The sequence below is a fragment of the Hirundo rustica genome, chromosome 8, assembly GCF_015227805.2.
Source record: "Hirundo rustica isolate bHirRus1 chromosome 8, bHirRus1.pri.v3, whole genome shotgun sequence".
In the NCBI taxonomy this organism is placed as follows: Eukaryota; Metazoa; Chordata; class Aves; order Passeriformes; family Hirundinidae; genus Hirundo; species Hirundo rustica.
In genome coordinates, this window is record NC_053457.1 from 16,206,038 (window position 1) to 16,228,416 (window position 22,379).

At 39.2% G+C, this 22,379-nt stretch overlaps 1 protein-coding gene across 1 annotated transcript; it reads right to left on the reverse strand.

Moving 5' to 3' along the window:
* Positions 1-38: 38 nt before the first annotated feature.
* On the reverse strand, positions 39-22,062 carry HELLS (helicase, lymphoid specific). Its single transcript, XM_040071784.1, has 22 exons — positions 22,044-22,062; positions 21,801-21,922; positions 18,102-18,224; positions 16,719-16,778; positions 16,182-16,218; positions 16,029-16,093; positions 15,516-15,557; positions 14,533-14,757; positions 12,931-13,113; positions 12,548-12,691; positions 11,763-11,959; positions 11,000-11,096; positions 9,918-10,079; positions 9,268-9,410; positions 7,952-8,090; positions 6,543-6,626; positions 6,336-6,455; positions 5,880-5,996; positions 4,834-4,993; positions 2,524-2,620; positions 2,242-2,318; positions 39-585 (listed from the first exon to the last, which is right to left on the reverse strand). The coding sequence occupies exons 2-22, from the start codon at positions 21,903-21,905 to the stop codon at positions 488-490; spliced, it is 2,475 nt and encodes an 824-aa protein (XP_039927718.1). The 5' UTR covers positions 21,906-21,922; positions 22,044-22,062; the 3' UTR covers positions 39-487.
* Positions 22,063-22,379: the final 317 nt, after the last annotated feature.

Here is a 22,379-nt window from a genome sequence, read left to right on the forward strand (position 1 = left end):
TGAGATCAGCTTCGCTCGTTTAAGCCAAAATCCACAGATTTTTAGAACAAACCATTTATTTATTTAACCAAAATAATTTGCAGAAGTTAAAAACAGAAGCTACACAAATGGCTTTAACAAAGGCACACGTTCTCTCCCTTCCAAATAAAACTATAATTGACACCATACTTAAAAAAAAAAAAACCCAAAAAACAAAAAAAAACCAGGGATTTAGGACTTCCACAGGAAGATTTTTATAACAAATTTGCCAGTTTATTCCACTGAGCACAAGAACTAGCTGCAAATGTGAAACATACTCATTTTCTCACTTCTTTATGAAAGCCTACTAAAGCTACAACTATCACCTGCATTGTACTCTAGAACATGTTAAAATTCACTGGAAGAACACAAGGGATTTGAACAAGGCCTTAAGGAAAGTCAGCATCAAGGACCAGTAAGTGACATCTCTGGAAAATCTGAAAGATTGCTTAGAGGCCACATTTGCATGTTAAAACACACATTCTGCATTGGACTCTGATGACTCTTCTAGGACTTTGAAGACACCCATTTTTTCCTTTTTCATTTTTTCAGAGGTCTTCATTTGATCTAAGATTAAAACAAATCAAAGGTCAACAATAACAGGTGTAGTAGGACATAGATTTGGAAAGCAAATTGACAAAACCATTTTGCAGAATTGGAGAACAAGTTGATAAAACCCTTTTGTTCTTTCACCAACACTTGGCTACTAGAAGTCTGTGTTTCAAAGAATTTTTCATCTGTATGCTTTTAGAAAAAAAATCCAACATCTCTGGCTAAATGTGAATGGAGAAAAGCAGTTTTAAAAGCTGCCTTGTACTACTCTCATTTTCCTGAAAAAAATACCCAGCAAACTTACTTAGTGAAAGTACCAGGAGAAACATAAAGTTACAGCTCTGATAAGTAATATTCTTTCCAAAAATTCAAAGATCTGCAAACTTGTTTTCCTGGCAATTGCAATCACTTTGTTGCCCTTCCAGTGAATATTAAGCTAATGAAAAAGTATTATATTTATCTAAATTTAGTGATCATGGCTTACACCAGGGTGGGAGCTGGCATTTTGCTTTCTAAAGCACTAACTGCAGTTAGTTATAGCAAATATTCAGTATATGATGCCAGAATAGTATTTTGTATTAACATTTTTTGACAACTTTATTATATTAATTTTGATTGGCATAGCAAAGAAGAAAAAAAACAACTACAGTAAATATGTTGCACACTAGTAATGCAAGATAAACAGCACCTTCCTCAGCTTGGAAAGAGAAATCCGATTGTTCCACAGTCTGAACTTGTAAAGATGCAGACCTTATTACCCATTCATCAAGAATAATTTTCTTCTTCTATATTATCAGTCAGTTAACTGAAATAAGCAGTTTTACAGAACAATGCCTTAATTTTTTTTTCCTAAATGATCTAAAATGTTAACAAAAGTTTCCTAAGGCAAGTTCATTTTACACAAACTACACACACCATACTTATTTAAGGCTAAAATTTTTACTTCTAAATTCTGTAATGACTGGGGGTTTAGTTCCTGTATCTATGCTTAGACTTTTGTTCTGCTAAAGATCCTGAGGCATACTAAATCTACTAATCATATAAAAGAATTGCAGATCTATGAACTGGACAAGAATTTTTCCTCTCAGGAAAATCAAGGGTTTTTTTCAATAATATCTTAGCCTGATCAAGCACTAGAATTTGCAGAAAACCTCAAAAAAGAGTTGTGGTTTGGTTGGGGTTTTTGGCTAAAAACCATTTTAGCTGATCTGCTGACAAGCATGGGAACTCTGAAAAGCTTGATTTTTTTTTCCCTCTAAATGTTAGACAATGTTAAATAACTGTATTTTGAATTATGACAGTATCAAAGTACATTTTAAAGTTTGCTGGAATAAATCTTTCCTGAGAATAATTTCTATTTTGATCAATTACAGCAACTCTCCTTGAAAGCTGCTTTGCAGAACACCTCCTAATTTATGCTTGTCATTCACAGTATGCTCGGGGTACAGCATGCCTGAATGTGGTTTTCTGGAATACTTTTGTCTAAGTTCTGTTATTTCTTCTACAGCAAACCGTATTGAATGTCAACAAAGGGACCAAAAGGGTCCTTTGTCACATGGACAACACAGCTGTAGGGAATGAAGCTATGGCAGCTTTCTACATACAAAGACTCTTACAAAATACGAACTTACTGTAGAACAGAATAAAGAAAACATGAAAACTCAGACTTACCAATAAGATCACTTCTATCCAAAAGTAACTCTAGATCTTTATCACTGATTACTTTCTCTTTAGATCCTTTAACCTCCCTGTTAAAGAAGAAATAATCTCTCAATACCAATAAAAACATGTTAGTATTGCATAGAAGTCAGTTTTCCCATGCAGCAGAATCCCTGAGACATTCTTTCCTCTGTGAAGATCCACAGACCATTTCATAAGACAGGAGAGCTCTTGACAGCTGCTTGCAAGTGGCAAGTTAAACTTATGGTCCCAGAAAACATGAAATCTGCATACCTTTCATAGTCTCTGGATTTCAGTAGTTCTATTAACTCCTGAGGGTCCAGGCAGCTTTTTGACTGTGCTAGACCAGATTTGCCACCTTTAAACTGATCTGTAGAGAAAGAATACATTTTTTTTTTAAGAAAGCACACAGAGACTGGAACAAATTACTGCTGAATATCAAAACTAATGCTAGGTTTCATTGTTTTAGCCCTCAGATAAACACACCTTACACTAAGAGACAAACTCAGAGGTACATGAAGGTTTGCATGCAGGCCTTTCACTCTCTATAATGTGTATGTATGTAGATATGTATGGAGTATGCAGAACTGACTGAAACACCAATTCAACATGCCCACGTGCACACACAGAGCAGAAAAGCCAGTAGTTCTACTTACAGTAAAAACATTGTAAATAAAATTAGATGGTGGATGCTGAAGTTTGTTCCCTTTGTATTGTAAGCTGGTTAAAACAAAGTAAGTAGTATTAACCACAAGACAGGAAATATGTGCAAGATGTGGTTTGCAGAGAGAACAGCCTCAGTTTAATCAAATAATGAAATGACAAAATAATACCCCTGACACAGGCTGCTTTTTTGAGACTATGCTAGCACCTATTTACAGCAAATCTGGATGTCAGTCCAACTGTAAAAAACATTACATCCCATTATTACCTAACCAAAGCTGAGCATGGATGGTCTTACACATTTCAAGGAGACTGACAAGACTTGCAGTTCTGTGCCAAGTTTCCTCAGTTTTTATCAAGTTATGTACTCATTTTACTAATGTGTCTTCATTGATTCCTTTCATCACACTGATCTTCCTTCCTGTATCTTGGTTTCAGAAATCCTCCCTACCTCCTTTCCCTTCAAGAACTCTGAGTTTATCTGTGAAGTGCAAATCAGATTCAAGTTCCAGAGTGGTCTGAGCTATAGGATTCTCTCCCCCATTAACATCTACAGCAGTGACACACATGCTCCTGGGCCTTTCATGCACTATTAGTGACGCTGTTTCTCCCTTTTAGCTTTCAGAGTTTCACAAACCACGTGGTATTAAATCAGTGCTGTGCAGGTCTCAAGCTGCCATAATAGTGATAAAAGAAAAACACAGCTTCCTAAGCAACTTTCTTCAATATAACAGAAACACAAGATGGAAAGCCACACACACAAAAAAAAAAATTTTAAAAAAATTAGTGTTTTGTAACAAATTCCAGTTTTTAAGCTCCAGTGTTTGTACTGCATATACCCTACATGTGTTTTGTGACATTCCTTCCTCATTAACTTTTCCAAAGATCCAACACAACAGGATCCATAACATCAGCTTTACATTTACACAATGAATCCAAAGGTTCCTGAAGTGACACCCCTGCCTAAGCTGCCAGATTCACATGTGATACACCAACAGATGCCAAGATAAATATAGAACTTGCTGCAAAACTGAAGGCATTGTTCCTTCCAGTACAAGCAGTCCCACTCTCCAGTGCTGCCATAGTACATAGTACATGGCAGTCATCTATTGGAGTGCATTCTGTGCTCACCTCCCTGCGTGGGTTTTATCTTCAGTTTGGACCATTATCAAATCATTAAAAAACCCAAACCAGGAAAGTATATTAGTCAATAATATGCCTATAAAGAGGCAGCCCTGGCACACAAAGACAGCAGTGCAAAAAGATTACAAAGACAAAGGCTAATGGTAGGATAAAGTAATTATCCAAGATTAGCTAACATCATCTGGAACCAGAGGCAAACCACAGCTTAGGTTTCACTGTGCAGTAGACAGAGTTGTGGCCTTTTTGCCCCTTCATGCCCTCACAAAAAGGCCTTTTTCCCCCTTCAATGAGATTACAAGAATGGTGAGAAGTTTTCAACCTCCTCTGAAGTTTTATATTAAACTAGTTATTGTTCAGAAGCCAAGTTACAAGAATTGCAATTCTTCAAGTGAGCTTAATGTTTGGAAATTGCTACATATAGGGAGCTACAGTCCAAATGTCGCAAACAGAATAAGTTACAGAAGCAAAGCAGGAGTCCTATAGGATCTGTAAAAGAAAAACTCATCCCCAAAAGGGACACTTCAAAGCAATCACATTCTAAAGACTTTTGAGTATGACAAGCCACACAATCAAGAACACCACAAGAATCACCATTGTTCTGTATATAAACCCAAGGACTATTGTTCTATTTATCACTGGCCAGTTGTTCAAACAGGACTGGACTTCTGTGCTTATAACACACCGGACAGAGGCAAACATGGTAGTGAAATTTGTTACAGCTTGAGATTTAAAGAAGCAACACATACTGACATGAAGTCCTAAGAGAAAGATACTAACTTTTATGGATAATCAGCTTCTCCAGCTTCCTCTTGGCAGCAGCTCTCTCCACAATCTTCTGGTCAATAGTATTTGCTGTCACGAGACGATAGACAACTACTGGCTTTGTCTGACCAATTCTGTGACACCTGTCTTGGGCCTGCAAGTCTGACTGGGGGTTCTGAGCAGATAGAGAAATAAATCAGTAACAATTTACTTATGGCATTATCCTTTTTTTAGAGGGCATAGCACATATGCAGCATTTTTAATGGACAGCTCAGAGTCAGTGCAGAAGCAGAAGAGACATGGTATAATAGAACTCTACCTCTCTTGACTCTTAAGCTTATCCATGGCAAGCTCTATTGGTACGGCTGCACAGCCAGAGAAACCCAACCAGCTTGGACTGCTTCTGCACCATGTGCTGCAGTTTTCTACAGATGGACATGGTTAATACAACTTAGATGATAATTTTAGTTGTAGGTTCGTGTTGGGTCATTTTGTTGGAGGATAAGAAAAAGTATTTCAAAAGTTTTCAGCCACTTCTAAAGCCAAAACCAGCAGCACTGTCTACTAAAATAAAGTGAAGATGCAGAGGTCCTCAGTTGTTTCCTTCCACATCTCTCTTCTTCTCAATGTCCAGACTTACAGGAGCAACAGAATCCTAGCTACCTAAAACAGGTGGCAAGTCACGGAGGAAATTTGTGGAGCTGGTATTAACATGGCAGCTGTTGTAAACAGGAAACCTGTAAAAAGTCCACCTACACTCAAATTTACGTAATAAAAAGAAGGAAATATATTAACACAAAAAAACCTCCTGTTTTTGGTACCTTGGGGCAAACTCAGAAACTAACTTTAATGTTGTATTCAGTAACCCAGGACTTTTCAAATGAGGCTGTATTATTTCACACACAAAATGTTTACACATGCTACTACTACCTTCCTATAACACCTCATTAAAGTTATAGAAATGGTCTATAGCATAATAGGTTGGTAAATGATTATCAAAAGCAGCAAGAGAAAGCATTTTTTTTGACACACATCACTAGGTTAACAATCTGTCAACATACCCAGTCACTGTCATATATGATAACTGTGTCTGCCGTGGTTAAGTTAATGCCTAGGCCTCCAGCTCTTGTGCTCACTAAGAACAGGAAGACTTCAGGATCACTATTAAATTGATGCATCTGGAAGAGATTTCATCTATTAAAAAAAGTAGATGGACCAAACATAACATGGCTAATGTTTTATTTTGAGAGACCCGTTTAAAAAGGTGAACACAGAAAATACAACACAAGCTGTCAAAGGTTTTAAGAAGCATTGCATTTTAGGCATACCTCAAGGTAATGGCTAGCAGCACACTTTACTGCTTCAGTATTTCTGAGCTGCAGATACTACAGCAGAAGGCAGTTTTCAGCATAGGTGTTTTGCCTATTAAAGGCAAAGTGCTGTGCAAAATCACAGCTCAGTGTCACAGCAAAAGCAGAATTTGCCAATGTGCTCAGAGGGCATGTCCATCTACTCACATTTTCTTCTCTCTCTGAGTAGGACATAGAGCCATCCAATCGACTGAATTTGAAGCCTCTCAGGTAACAGTAATCCATCAAAATGTCAAGCATCATAGTCATTTGTGAGAACAACAAGACCTGAAAAACCAGAAAGATTCCTTAATAACATCTTTTGTTCATAAGGAGATGAATGTATCTCATCCCTCCAATAATCTTCAGCTTTACCTTATGTCCTCTCTTCTTAAGTTCTGGAAGCATTCGGTCCAAAAGTAGAAATTTGCCTGAATTCTTTACTAGATCTTCATCAACCTTGGAACAGGGAAGAGGGGGTCATATATTAGGAAGGAAGGAGACCAATGGCTTCCCCAACTCAGAAACATCAATAAAAGCTGAAATCTCACTGAAACAAGTGTGCACCATTTTCTTAACTAAAAGCCGTAATACTGGAAGTAATGTTAATTTTAGCAAACAACACTGAATCACTTAAAGCAACCCTCATGTTGTCAATTTTTTCTCATGGAATAGTGCTGCTGTTCCTTTCCCAGCTTGTAATTAAGGCACAAGGCTTCCACCTACTGGACACAGAGAGGCACCGCTGAACAAGTTATTACACATCAGCCATGCAGTTCACAGCAAGTTTTCACACTGCTGCCTTAAACCCCTCTTCAAGAGAGCTTAGATCTAATTTTTGCCATGGGCTAAGGGCAGAGATATAGAAACTTCTAATGTCTGAAACATACAGCAGCCACCGAGGTAATTATAAGTACATTTTCCTGAGCAAGTACTAACTCCTGTGGGTGGTGTCAGCTGTCAGTCTGTTTTCTACACACTAATTTTCCCTCACTTCTCTGACTGGGGCATCTGCTTTTTATGCACTGACTTTACACTGATACACTTCAACAGGATATTCTCGAGTACATCAGCTCTGTTATCACTCACCAAATAGGAAACATGACTACATATACCTACAAATCTAAATTTAGAATGTGCAAGCAACTTCCAGCTCTTCAAGATTCTTTCAATTCAAAATTATTTCATACTTTCCTGTATTTCCACCTGCTTTGTGTAGATTAAACCACCAGCTGGTCTTTGTGACATAATTTGGATTTTTTTGCTTTTGATGAGGAAGGATGCTGTATTCTCTGAGCAGACGACTCTTGTACTTGGTTCAGTTCTTCAACAACCCACACTTAAATGTTACCTGCACCCACACTTAAATGTTAACTGCACCTCTTGCAGCATGTACAATTTACTCCATGAAGAGTTCACCAAGGTTAGCATTTGTTTTGAAAAATAATCCTGGTGAGGAGATCTTGAGGCAGCCCCTAAAGCACCTGGAGTCAAGGGAAGCCAGCAACTCCGTGAAGGAGTAACTCTCCACAAGCAGAAGAGCACCGTCACAATGGGGAACACCACGGTACCACTGTGCAAGGGCTGGATGGGCACAGCAGCTGGACAGATCCCTGCAACTGCTGCTGGAGGAAGCTTCAAATAATGATTCAGTATACTGCTGGAATTCAACAGCAGGCGTATGCCAAATACATTGAAGAGGTCATTTTTTACTGCCCTCAGCTCCCAGTTATTGCTTTTAAATGCCTGGAATAAATTTTCTCTAATGCTTTTAAAATGTGTACCTTGAATTGTTGTGTCGCAGGATCCAAAGGATACTCAATAAGGTAGGGGTGATTACAACACTTCCTCAATAACATCATAATATTCTGCAGTTTAAGGTTCACCTCGGAATCCATGGGAATGCTCACTTCTACCACTGGCCTTGAAAAGACACATCTGATTAGTAGTGGAAGTGTCCCCTTAATTATGCTACAAATATTTGGGGGGGGGCGGGGAACAAACAAACAAAAAAACACAAACAAACAAAAGCCTACAACAAAATCAAGCAATGGAGTCACATGGTGTGACATCCTCAAAATCCCTTGTAGTTTGTGAAGCTATTACCAGACAAAACTTCTTACAGTGCCACACTTGGCAATGAAGGCATAACTGTTTGCCATTATTGATGAAAAATATAAAAAAGCAGTCAGTAGTAACTAGAAGTAGAATTTGACTTGTGCAAGTCACCCAGCAGAAAAGGGAACAGAAGCAAGCCCTCACCAGACAACATGGTCAGATTTCCTGGGGAGCAATACCTAAGATGTGCCAGAATCAGCTCTCTGCCTATCCCAGTTTGGCTACATTGCAGGGATCACAATGAATACAGCTATTTAGCTCTTCTACATATAACTTCTGTGTCCAACTTAAGGGATCCATGTATACCATAAATCTAACGCAAACATAGTTTAAATTGTCTGTTCTCACAGGCTACACCAGACTAGAATAAAAATCTAGCAAAATAAACACTTTTCAACCTGAAGATTTTCCTTATACCCAAGGGACTTTCAATCAATTTAGAGCCACCAAGAGAAGGAAGAAGTGGAGGACATTTGGAGTGACAGTTTGTCTTTCCAAGCAACTGTTATGCATGATAGGGTCCTTCTCTCCTGTGGATGGCTGAACGTCTGCCTGCCCTTGGGAAGCAGTGAATTAATTCCCTGTTTTACTTTGCTTGCATGTGCAGCTTTTGCCTTCCCTATTGAACTGCCTTCATCTCAAACCACAGGTCTTCCAGCTTTTACCCTTCTGATTCTCTCCCCAGCCCCACTGATGGAGCTGTGAGCAAGTAGCTGTGTGGTGCTTGACTGCTGCCTGGGGTTAAACCACAACTGAGTCCTGAAGTTAACGCTAATAAGCCAGTGAGTGACAGTACAATAATCATTGCTATCGTGGCTCAGTGAATACCAGGTAAAATCAAAGAAACAAACCATACAGCTACGAGGATAGTGAATAATTAAATGCCATTCTTCCTGATCAATTTCAGTAAGCAAATCTCTGGAAGCAAATTACAAGGGAGATAGACAGTACAAGAAAAAAAAAAATCTTTTAAGACAGGCACCTCTCTTGTTCGACTTCCTCTTGCGTTTTGCTGAATAATTTTTCCAAGTCATCAGGTGAACCATCATGCTCTTCACAATAATCAACCACTTTCCGACTACGGCGTTTTGGTCGGCCTGTAGAGCTCAACTCAACTACTTCTTCCTGTGAGAAATGAGAACACTGCCATCAACAGCAGCCAGCTCCAGAATCACAGGCTGTGCTGATCCAAGAATTCTCAAAACTGAAAAGAGGCCTCAGTGATGTGCATCATAAAACACTCATTTAGACTCAGCAGCTTAAATTTTGGCTATGTAGAATCTGCAGCCAAATTGTAAAGGTCTGCAACTGTAGATTTTCAAAATTCCCGTTAGATTTTAAAAAGCTACATTCATATCTTACCAATTCTAAGCTGAAACTGTCAACTATATGAAAACAGTGCTCTTTCCCTCCCAAGCTACAAGCAATCAAGAACATGTTTACACTTATATTGTTTCAGTTCTGTGCCACAGGCTTATCACAGTAACTGCCACTGAAACAGCTAACGGATCAGAATAAACATTTAAGAATAAAAGCAGGTTTAGTTACAACGGTAATGAAGCAGTGCCACTATGGTTTTGTATACAAACTATTAAAAGCAAGCACATTTCTAACATGCTGATCAGCAGATACCTCATTACTTCCAAGCAGTTTCCTAATGGTGCGATTGACAATGGCAGTATAGAAAGTTTCCTGCTTCTTCGCCAGCGGTGCATACACCACAACTTCGCGTTTAGGAGGAACCTCAAGAGCAACATCTGATTTCAGCCTTCTCAGTAAGAAAGGTGTCAGAATCTGAAATGGTGAGCAGAGGCTACAACTACTCAAAGCTGTCGACACAGATAGTTTAAAAAAAAGAAAACAAGACAACACAGGAGCAGGCCTACTGATATAATGCTATTTTGCCAATTTAAAGCAAGAGAGTTAATCTCCACATATATTTAGTTTTTAATATGTATACCTACTCAATATTTTCATGCACACGTTGGTACTAACATGTTGGAACAACACACCCACTGACATTTTTAAAATTCTGAAGTGCTTAGTAGGGGTGCAGTATTAACTACGTTACAGACCTTACAAATTCCAGTAACTGAAAGTAACCTTACTACAAAACTACTCATTTTGTTTGTTATATTTCTTAAATCAAGTCTTTCTGAAAACTCCCAAAACCTTGAACCAAAATAAATAACTTGTCATCAACAAGTATACGTAGACGATACAGTTTAGATCCGTCACCATCAGCTTATAATGGAAAAATGATAGGTCTGTAAGCATTTACTTCCATACATGCTCTTAAAAAAAAAAAAAAGCTTAAAGTGCAAATCTCAAGACAGCCATATTATATAACTAGTTTATCAAAAGGTATTCTGCTCAACACCTAAAAGTTACATAAGTTCCCTCAAAGTTATCTTTGAACAAAATAAATACACTGATACATCTCTTAGTGAATGGAAGTCTGTAACTGCAATTAAGTTTGACTAAACTTAATTCAGTTCCAAGAATAAAAATGAGAGGCTATCAAAGAGCTATATTGTTCCTTTAGCATTTGCAAGTGCTGTAAAGATTGAAAAAAACACCCCACAAGTCTAAGCCCAGAATGCCACAATAAAAACCTTCAGCATCACAAACAAGATTTTGACACACTTCATGACATGAATGGCCAATGTTACAACTATATAATAAAAAATACAAAATGAAGTATAAATGAAAACCTGATGCAGCATGTGCAAGATGTTTTGCTCCCTTTCTTTAGCAATAATATCTTCAGCAGTTTCTGTAATGTTGGTAATATCAAACCAGGATTCAAAGCTATAAAAACAAAGCAAGGGAAAAAATAGCTTACTTCATTGCTATTCATTATTTTAATATCTAGTCTTCTCTTACCCTGTGATTTAAAAAAAAGCACTCACATCCATCATGAACAGAAGGTGTACTGGAGGAATTTCTGAAATATACCTGTCAATTTAGAAGCGTGATGTTTTACGTGATTTGTAAAAAAATACTCATACTAGTTGGAATAATCATTATCATCTATTATACTCCATCTAGGTTATAGCTTTTTCCAAAAATTAGTCTAAACACTGTTTTGGCAATGCTCTTTCACCTGACCCCCTACTGCTGCAGAAAAGGATCTGTGGGTCCTGCGCCTGCCTGCCTCACACAGCTTCATCCAGCACCTTTGAGAATCTCAAAGCAGCACCAGGCATTTGTGATAAAACAAATATCTCTCACTGCAAATGCTCACAAGCGGGGCCTCCACTATCCAGGGAAATGACAATTAATACCCTCCTTTCTGAAACAACTAAGTGTGAGGCAAGACACACTTCAAGGCCTTTGCCACCAAATAATCACACTGAATTACAACTGTGCCATAAAACAGCTCTTCACATCCTGATAAGTTTAATTATTGATGACTCATAATAATACTCAAACAGAACAAACAAAAATAGTTTCCACCATCAGATTGCAACCTACCTTTTCAAATCATCAAACACATCTGGCAAGAGGAAGTTAAGCAATGACCAAAGCTCTGCCAAGTTGTTTTGCAGGGGAGTACCAGTCAACAGGAGTTTATTGTCTGTATTAAATCGTTTCAATTCTCTGATAAGGCGGCAGTTCATATTTTTAATCCTGTGACCTTCATCTACTATCAGGTATTTCCAATAGCAGCTCTACAAAAATAAAGAGTATTTCAGTAAATTTTAGCTTTATTCCATCAAAACAGGTGGCAAATTAATTAAAGAGCACTAATAAGACTGTTTGATACTGCCTGTTACAAAGGTTCTATTCACTGTTTTTCACTTTGCCAGACTAACAGAGCTGAACCCAAACAGTTAATGCCACACATCTGCTTCATGGTGACTGCCTTTTAGAGAACTTAGATGATTAAAACAAAACTACTACAAGAAGCTCATCTTGATGTAACAACCACTGTGATGTTAACTGCAATATTTATATACTAAGTATAGTTTTTACTCTGAACATCCTTAACCATCAGCTACAGGAAGGTAACAAAAAGAGCAGATATGCTGTAACTATCTGCTTTTAGAATAATGTTCTGTTTGAACATTAAGCATTACATTGCACAGCTACTACTACCAAGGAAACAGAAGTAAATGCCAATACAGAGATAAATGCCAATATACACACTACAGTATGAAACTTGTACAGGCAGCATGTGGGGTTTTTTACTGTGTTCAAAAGCACTGCTCTAAGTACTGAGGCACAACACAGTCCTAGGGCTAAGAGAACTTGGATACCTGCAGGGCATTTCTGTCTCGCATTGCTATTTCAAAGGAAGTAATGACCACAGGATAGATCTGCAGTGATCCTTGTCTTCCGTGAATTTTACGAACCAGTTTACGACGCTCCTGCTGAGCTCCATGATAGAGCATTAGCGGAATCTGTAAAAAAGGTTAGAAGTCAGGAGTACGATGCCCATTTTAACTAATTTCTCAGTAGAAATACTGAGATCTCTTACAAGAAGGCTGTAATACACAGCAAGTCACGCCACAGCTTGTAGTGACCACATAAACAACTACAAATACAACGATCTTGTATACAGAAAAAGTTCCAAGGCAAAATTAGAATAAAAATTAAAGGATTTGTGCTTTTAAACATAAGGAAGAAGAATTTAATTTACCTCTGGAGTAAATCTCTTGAATTCAGACATCCAATTTGGAAGTGTAGACAAAGGACCACATACTAAGAATGGACCAGGGACCCCTCGCTCCACCATCAGTGCTATTGTTGCAATACACTGGATTGTCTTCCCCAGACCCATTTCATCAGCTAAAATGCCATTAATACCATTTTCCCAAAGCATCTGGAGAAAAAAAAAGGATAAATGCGAAGTAATCAACACACATTTGGAAAAGCAAAGATCTTTATGAAACTAACACCTGTGGAAACTCTCCACTGGGCCCATTTTATATTACAGATGAAGATGATTCTCTCTGTTATAGAAGTAAATATAAGCATCTTGTAAATGCTGGATAGCAAACTAAGCACCTGACTAGGGCCCAAAAACCAGAACAGTATCAAAGGAAAGTATCTAACAGTGTTGCATTGGAAGGCACTTTTAACTGCAAGTACAGCTTGCATTACCAAAGGTTTTTCACCGCAGCTCCAAAACTTCACTTAGCTCTGCCCTCCCAAAGACCAAATGACTGTGCTGACATTTCCGTGGTACCTATTCAAGGAGCTCCTGCAGGCATGGAGCTCCTGTAGCTACCTCACCACAAGAAAAAGGTGCACTTCCTGGCCAACACAGCCACCTGCTCCAGCCAAAATTCTCTGTACGCAGCAGGCACTACGGACTCTGACAACAGAGCAACCTCTCACAAAAGAACAGACAGACACAGAAGTGCTCTTTGGCCACTCTCTACTATTCAATAAAGATACATGAAAAGGTTATTATAACTGAGGACCCAACTAAGGAAGCTGGTTTTCCCTCCAGAAGAGGCCTGTCTTCACTAGGCACTTTCCAGTAACAGAAGTGAGTGAGCAAGTTTAGTGGCACTCACTTGAGGGGCGAGTCTAAGCCTGTTGAAACAGATTGCGTACTCTTGTAGGGAGGAAAAACAGAAAGGAAAAAACTAAGAGAAATAGAGTAGTAGAAAAATCAGTAGTAGAGTTAAAATTAGTTTTTACTCCTAGGAATTTTTAAATTTGGCTTGCATACTGAAACAGCTAGACATTAAAAATGTATATGGGTAATTTTAATGGCAAGTTCCTAGTTCTTTATTTCAAGACACAACATTCTTAACACACTGTGTTAATATTACTAGTTAAGACTCCAAGATACAAAAAATGAAAACTCCCTGCGTCAAGCCGCAAAGGTAACAGGTCTTTGAATACCTTGGGCCTAGGTACTGAAGCCCTTGAGAGGGAAAAATAAGACTGCGCCTCAGTAGGATGTACAGCACTTGTGTTTTCACAAACTCTTTGTAAGGAGAGGCTGAGTCAAACAAGAAAATAGATGGAAAAAGGAAAGATGCAGAACACCAGCCAGAAAGTCTAAAGAAAGGCTAAGAAACACAAATATCCTTCCCACACTGAAACATTTTATTTGCTGTTTGACAACTTTTTCATAACACCAGATTCTTGTACCATGAAAAGATTTTGAACTCTCTCCTCTTGACCTTCCCTGTACCAACTATGATCACAGACTTCTAATATTTCTTCCCCTCCATGCCTGTTTCCAATCAGCAGCAATTCTGATCAAATTCAATTGCATCCATACCCTTAGCCACTCCATGCCTTCCACTTGGTACCACCTCATCACACCACCAGTAAAAATCTTTGGCTGCTGAAAAGGCACTGGTTGTCCATTAAATTTTCGCACTGGATCAAGAAATTGCTTGGCACTGTGTCGCACAGCTTGACACAATCTGTCCTTAATTACACTATTTGAGTCTCCATTTTTCTGCAGGTCTTCTGGATGCAGGCTGTCAGGAGAGCTCTCATCCTGCAGAAGGAAGGTCAAGGAACACGTGACAAGTGGAATGCACATAAAGCCTGCCAAGACATGCTTCTTCCCAATTTACACCAGCCTTAATGTGCAGTGAAATAACTCAGTTTCTGACACAAAGACTTCTTTTGAGTTAACTGTCAACTCAAGAGCAGACTTTATAGAATCTTTTCTCCTTTAGAATTCAAGGGCAGTGACAGCTACTGAAGCTATTTGGCTTATATTTTTCTACCCATAAAAGTAAACAGACTTAAAACCTTTCCCTCAGAGGCTGGCATTCAATGCAGCTATTTCCCTTCTGTAAGCAGAAGGACTTTCCTTTCTGTAAGCTGTTCTATCTTAGGAAGCAATTCATAGGGTGCATGCAGCTTTTGAACTACAGAAGCAAAAAAGAGACCTCACCTGTTATCTCCACACTTGACTGTTTAAAAATTACTGTCTTAAGGTCTTAAAGGCCAACACAAATATTTTTTAGTAAATTCCTATTCCTTTATTTCCGAAGCTACTAGCAATCTAAAAATACCTTCAAATTCAGTTTTTAAAAAAATAAAGTAAAAATTTGCGCCTTGGATATGTGAAATAAGTATTTAAGTACATTTATTTATACCACCTTTCTGAATTTCAATTGAGGACTTCAGTAACTAGGAAAGATGTTTATTTACAGGTAAAGTTTAGAGAAACACTACAAAGTATAAAAAGCCCTCCCTCCTTTTGGGCTTAGTATTCTTGAACTGCAATAAAGTGTTTTTACATACCTGATTTTCCCCTTTACTTTTTTTTGCCACTGATAATATTTCCTGGAAACAAATGGGAAAATAAACAAACATGCTTATGTGCTTTTCAACCTTAAAGGCTACTGTAATTTGTATTTCATGTCATCTCTCCATTCATCTTTCAATTTGTATATACTTTAAAAAGCTTTCCATACAACACCATTAATCATGCAAGTGACTCTAAAACAAGACCACACACCAGGTAATACATTTCAATTACAAAGGGTAGCTGAAAATTCAATTGGCAACTAGACTCTTCACAGCTTGCCTCCCCTAAGACTGGAAAAAACAAAAGAGTATCCAACCTCTACAGCTGTGACAACACTGCTTGTTACATAGATTTTTGCTCACAGGCAGACTACTGCTGGCTGATACTATCTGGTAGCAATGTATGAGAAATGGAGTACACTAAAATATAGATGTCACAGAAATTGGCTCACCCGTTAAAAGTTGTGCTACAAAAATCCAGACAACCTATTTATAGTTAAGGCATACCTCTTTGGACATAATTTCTGATATGTTGTATGACCCATCTTCTCTTCCTCTCTTCTTTTTTGCACCTGTAAGATAATATTTGAGTTTATACAATCAAACATTAAGGAAATCAAACCCACCAGTACTGAAAAAAGGCAAAGCCTAATACATTACCTGATTTCTCCTCTTTGCCATCGACTGGGTTTTGACCCTAGGAAAAAACCACAGGAAAAGGTTCATCATCTTATACATCTCTAACTATCACAACACAGATAAAAAGATGTAATCAGACTCCAACCATTACTTTTGAAAGCTTCTTGAAACATTTCTACTATTAAACAATTTTCAAAAACACTGCAAAAAAAATCCTGCTTATTTTTTCTTGTTATTTGTTCACTATTTTGTCTGAACAAAGCAATCATTGCTAAAACAAAAAAACTCAAGACAAACTGAAACCATTTTCTCTAATACTAACTAGCCAAAAACATCCCCTAAAAACGACTGTCAGGGTATACAATTTTTAAGCACTTTCAAACAGTCTTACTACAGTTAAAACAAATATTGTACATTAGCTAGATCCTGCAACTCAAAATACTGGACAATCAAACTTGCTTATTTTACTTAACTTGGTCAAAAACAAACATTTTCTTTGTTCTGTAATTTTTCAGACTTTTATTTAAAAAGTTGCATAAAGTAGCTACTTAATCTTACCTTGGCAGATTTTAACATCATCTCTCTCTTTTTTTCTAACTTCTCTTTCCTCCTCTGCTCCTAAACAAAATAAAAACCACACATACAATTCGTATCTTTCCATCACATCCACAAGAGCACTATCCACTACAGAAGTGAAAGATTACATTGCTAATATTGAGTTTCATGTACTCTATAGACTTTGTTTTTGCAACTCCACTAAGTTTGTTCCAATGTAGTTTAAAACAATAAAGCAAAATTTGGACAAGAAAGTGCCACTGCTCTAAATTGCTTGTCAGTAAATACTTTAAATACTTAAATACAGTAATTTAGAAAGATTTGAACAAAAATATTCCGAACTGCAAACTACTGAAGATTACATCTACTGCAGTAAGTTTTCCATTTATCCAACTTCTACATACTACACATCCATTGCAGAGCAGACAGCAATGTTAGTAGCTTAGAATGCCTTTAACAAAGAAGTGCTTTCATGTCCTGAAGAACTTAACTTTTTTATTCCATCTACTATTTTTACTTGCTGGAAGCAAAAGGATCCTGAAGAAAGAGTAAAAGACCTTGGTATTTATCGGATGGAGCAAAATTTAGTACTCAAATACGCATTCTAATAATATAATAGCCATGAATTCGAGCTGACAGTTCAACTGGAGAAGTACTTTGTACAATAGGTTCCTGCAGTCTATCAGTGCCCCTTTTCAGAAAATGTTGCCATTCTTAATCTTTTCCCACTTTTCCCGCTCTTCCCTCTCTCTCAAGAATAAAATCTTGCAAACTTGCCCATAAAGGTACAGTTAAGAAAGTCAGGACAAAGCTACACATGAACTCAGCATCCCATGGATTAAAAAAAAAAAAAAGACACGTCAACACTGTGAAGCTCTTGTTTGGGAACAGCATGGCCTCAGATCACTATAATTTACTGATTTGTTTGAGGGAGGCCTGAGTTAGCATCTTGAAGGTACATCTCATCCTCAGCTTTCAGTTAATAACACAAACAGGCTACTCAACTTCCTGTCAGCTCTTTGCACCTCCAATCGTCTCTCCATGTTTTCTAGCTCCCTTAGACTTCAGTTCTTATTTGAAATACTTACTCTGCTTTCTTTGCATGCAGGCCAAAAGAACTGTAAAGGCGTCAATGCCACGTTTACACTGTGACTTTAAATTACAATTCATGTTCTTCCATGTCTGATTGATCTTTTAAATTATAGAACAAATTCTAAACACTATGTAAAGCATCATGTCATTCTTGTGCAGTAGGTTCCAGTAGACTTTAACGTTACTAACGCAATCTTAAAAACATTTTTACTTCAAACAGCTGGATTGGAAAAAAAAAATACACCAAACAGACAGCTCCTTAAGAATACCCACTGCAGACAAGAACACACCTACCTCTAACTGCTGCTGCTCCATTTTGGTTAGCAAGAATTTGGAATAGATGTTGCTTTTTTCAAGCAAATGTTGAAGCCTCTTGTAGCGCATTTCACTTGATTCCCTGTCCCAAGAAGTGCGAGCCTGACCAACAAAAAGAGATGTCAATCATTTACAGATACAATTGTGATTATACTGAAGAACTGCTCCTTGCGTTAAAAGCATTAACTCTGAAATGTCTCACACACAGACCTTTTTCCTTCCAGCCATCATACATCTATGATTTGTGACTGTGTGGACTCACACATAGTTAGGAAGTGTTGTAAGACAGAAATAACTGAGGATTGCATTCACTTGCATGTGCACCATACACACCCCCAGTATGGCAGCACATGGCATTCAAGGGCTCAAAGATGCTTCAACTCCAATTCACAGATGTAAAGCAAAATAAAATCTGTTTATTTGTAGTCTCCAAAATCTGAGGAAAAAAACCCCTACCTGGCAAATTTCAGCACAGCTTCTCTAGTATTATTATATCCTTTCATGTATATTTACATCAAGTTTCTCATGAAGAATATGAAACACAGACAGCTACAAAACTACCACAGTCTTACAGAGCTCAAGTCAATTCCAGTAAGAAAACAACAACTTCTGCTCACTTTGCTTACAAAATCCACACATGCTTTTAAAAGTAACTGCGGCTGAGTTAATCATGGCCGTGCATTTAGAGGTGTGCAAATTATTCTTTAAACCTTTGATCAAGACACCCTCAAAAAGTAAAATCCATTCACCCTTCTGCATTCATCTAACATTGCCGAGATACCAAACTGATCAGTCACAGAATCATTCCGTTTAGAAAAGAGCCAAGACTGAGTCCAAGCATTAACCAGCCCAGTCAAGTTACCACTAAACCACGGATGCCGCAGGAGTGCGACATCAAAGCACTTTTTGAGTGCTGCTTCCACTGCTTCCCCAGGCAGAGTGTATCAGTGTTTCATCACCCCTTCAGTGAAGAAAATTTTCCAAGAATTTCTATTTAAACCTCCCCAGGCTCAACTTGAACAGTTTCCTCTTGTCTTACTGCTTGTTACCTGGAAGAAAAGACCGACACCACCCCCCCACCAGCCAGTCAACAGCAGTTGTAGAGTGAAAGGTTTTAAATTAGCATCTCCAAGAGAAACCCAGAGAGAAGATGCAGAGCTTTACAAGATGCTTATCTATGTCACTGCCTTCAGAAGAAAGACAGGGGGAAGGGCACTGCTAAGACACAGAAAAACAAGGGACTCTTCTGAAACTAAATACACTAATGGGCAGGAAAATGGGGTATTTCCTGAATTATGGGACAAACTGTGAGACACTGAAAAGGTGGAGAATGTCTGTCCACCCAGAAATCAAAAAACTTGATTTTCTCCAAGTAATTCCAATCTTTTAAGAGAGGGAGATCTATCCTCACAGTTTCTCTAGAGGAGGAGATTGAATTATCATGATTTTCTTTGCTTCTGCTCTCGCCAATCCAGTTTTTACCTTCAGATGACAAGGAGCTGAGCTCAGAAAGATCAACTCTTGATGGCAAGGCCAAGAGAGAATATAATTAAAACTAGCCTACTTTTTCAGCAAATTGCTATTGCTCACTTTTTACTGGAGTGAACAGAGCATTCTACTTGGTCAAACTGAAGGACTGTTTCCTCAACCAACTTCAAAAATTTCAAGGGGAAAAAAGAAAGCTCAAAGATGAACAGCACTTAACTAACGACATCTTACAATGCCTTTTGACTCAAGCTTTCAAGCTTTATGACAGACGTTTTCTTCCCCTTTTTGACAGAAAAGCTCAAAAACCTGCCACTCTGTCACCACTCTGTATTCACACATATTTGCACAGTGGTATTTCACCATTAACCCTCAAAAAGAACTGGTAACTCCTTTGCTGAACTGCTGTACAAACCACCTGGCAGAGTGGTTTGTACAAAGTGCCAAAGTGACAAGGATAAGAAACACAGGAGCTGCCCCCCCATAAGCCTGTGGCAACTACAGGAGTAAATCCCCTTGGTCTGACTGCCCCCCGACTGCACAGGGAAAAGGTGATAAAGGACACAGCACAACGGAGCTATATCCTTGCTAGTGCTAAGTCCTAAAAAAATCCACATTACAGCATTGTTACAGAAGTGGTCGTTACGAAAGAAATTAAAATTTTAAGTCTTCTTCTCAATAGTTCCCCTGCAATGAGAAAATTTGCTCTACAAGGGTTTCCTCATTACCTTCCTAAAGTATTACCTCCAAATTTTTAGCTCCTAGTGTAATAAAGGAATACCTGAAGTTCCAACAGGCTACATCATTACTTACTGTTTGCAACAAAGACTATTTTGAGACTTACGGAAGAATCGATATTCCTTTCTAACTACAGTATCACAAAATAATGCATCATCAAAACATACCTTTATAAATCCTAAATTGTCTTAGAGAAAGGAAAAATAGTAATCAAAATTAGTTCCAGGCCTTAGAGATTGGCATTTTTCAGGCCCTTAGAATAATGTGTCAAATCTTAAGATATGGAAATCCCTCCCTCACCTCATTTCTCTATAATTCTGAGTAACAGCATTCGTTCCTTGAACAAGACCTTTAAGGTCCCTTCCAACCCAAACAATTCTATGATTCCTTAGAAAACAACTCCCCAAAAAAAGCATTTAAGAGAACGGTTCTTTCAAGCTTATATTTCCTTATGTCTGAAACACAATACAAATTGTCATGTTATCAGAACACTATATTAGAGATCAGCACACGTCTAAAAGCATCATGCTCTCATGTTTTCACTCCAAAACAGACTGTCTGGAGTTTGGTATCAACCAGTGCTTAACATCAACGCTTGAAAGCATTCTCAGCAAGAGGGAAATGAAGCATGATAATGATTACATCACTTGTGGTGAGGAGGTACCATTTCCCCGAAGCAGTCTTTATTTCCGGTAATACAGGAAAACAAAGTACACAAACCAAACATCACCTCGCAGTTTGATCACATGTACGCTTCTCCTGGCAGCAATGCCAGGTCACAGGCAGCTCCCGAACAACTGTGTGCAGGGAAGAGCAGGAGGGCAGTGACTGGCATAAACCTGATCCTTGTTAGCTGGGCTTTCTCAGCTAGACTACTTCATCAGTTCTGCATAAAACTACATCTGCTACAGAAAGAAACACATAATCAGGCTTATTTCTGGTCAGGATCTGCAAAACTCCACTCAGGTCGTTTAGCTGGTGAGGTTTTTCTAACCAAGGAAGGAAAGATATGTTATGTACACTTTGAGAAACAAAACCAGAAAAGCTTTGTCTTGAATGTTTCAGACAGAAATCCAAAAGAATGCGAACTTACTACCCTGTTTTGAAATCAGCTCACTTTATAGGCATTATACCTCACATTTTTAGGCTCAGAAAGATAAAAGTAAAGATGTGATCTTCTCTGCAAATTTCAATGCGTATAAAATGCAGCAGGCTTCTCCCTAAGTGCAAGAGTTCATCGCTAGCATCTAAAAATAAAAAGAAAAATGAGAGCCCCCGGTGGATGATCAAAAGGCGCTTATACATCACAGCACGGCCTCTATCAGCCCCTCACGTCTATTTGTTTTGAAACTCAAGGAGCTGCCCGGCCGCGGCCCCCAGGCACCCTGACGAAGCCCGCCGCCCGCGGGAACCCCCGCCGCCGGGCGGGGCCGGCCGCCCCCGAGCCGCCCTCACCTTCTCCAGCATCTGCCGCTCCTGCTCCAGCCCCGCCGCCTCCAGCTGCTCTTCTTCCTTCAGCATGGCCGGCGTGATCACCGCCGCCTCTGCCTGCTCCCCCATGTCGGCTCCCAGCGGTTCTGCAACGAGCGCACGGTTACTCGCGGTTCCTGACGGTCACCCCTAGCCGCGGCCGCCGCTGCCCGAATTGCGGGCGGGCATTGCCCTGCCGCGACCCCACTCCCGCGCGCGCTGCCTCACCGCCCGCCTCGCGAGAACAAAAACCGCGCGCTGCCCAAGCCGCGCGAGAGCTGGCGCCGTTCTCGCGATGCCACCCGCTCCGCCCCCCGGCCGGCGCCGCGCCATCTTGGCTCCTGGCACGCTGCGGGCACAGGGGGGCCTGGACGCGCCCTTCCCGTTGGAACGTGCTGCCGGGGGAACTGGTGGCGTAGCTCTCCCCGCAGGTGTTTACGGCAAGGCTGGATGTGGCGCTTGGTGCTGTGGTCTGGCTGGCAGGGTGGTGTTCGGTCTCAGGTTGGACTCGATGTTCCCAGAGGACTTCTCCAGCCTGATGGATTCTGTGGTTCGGTCCCGCTC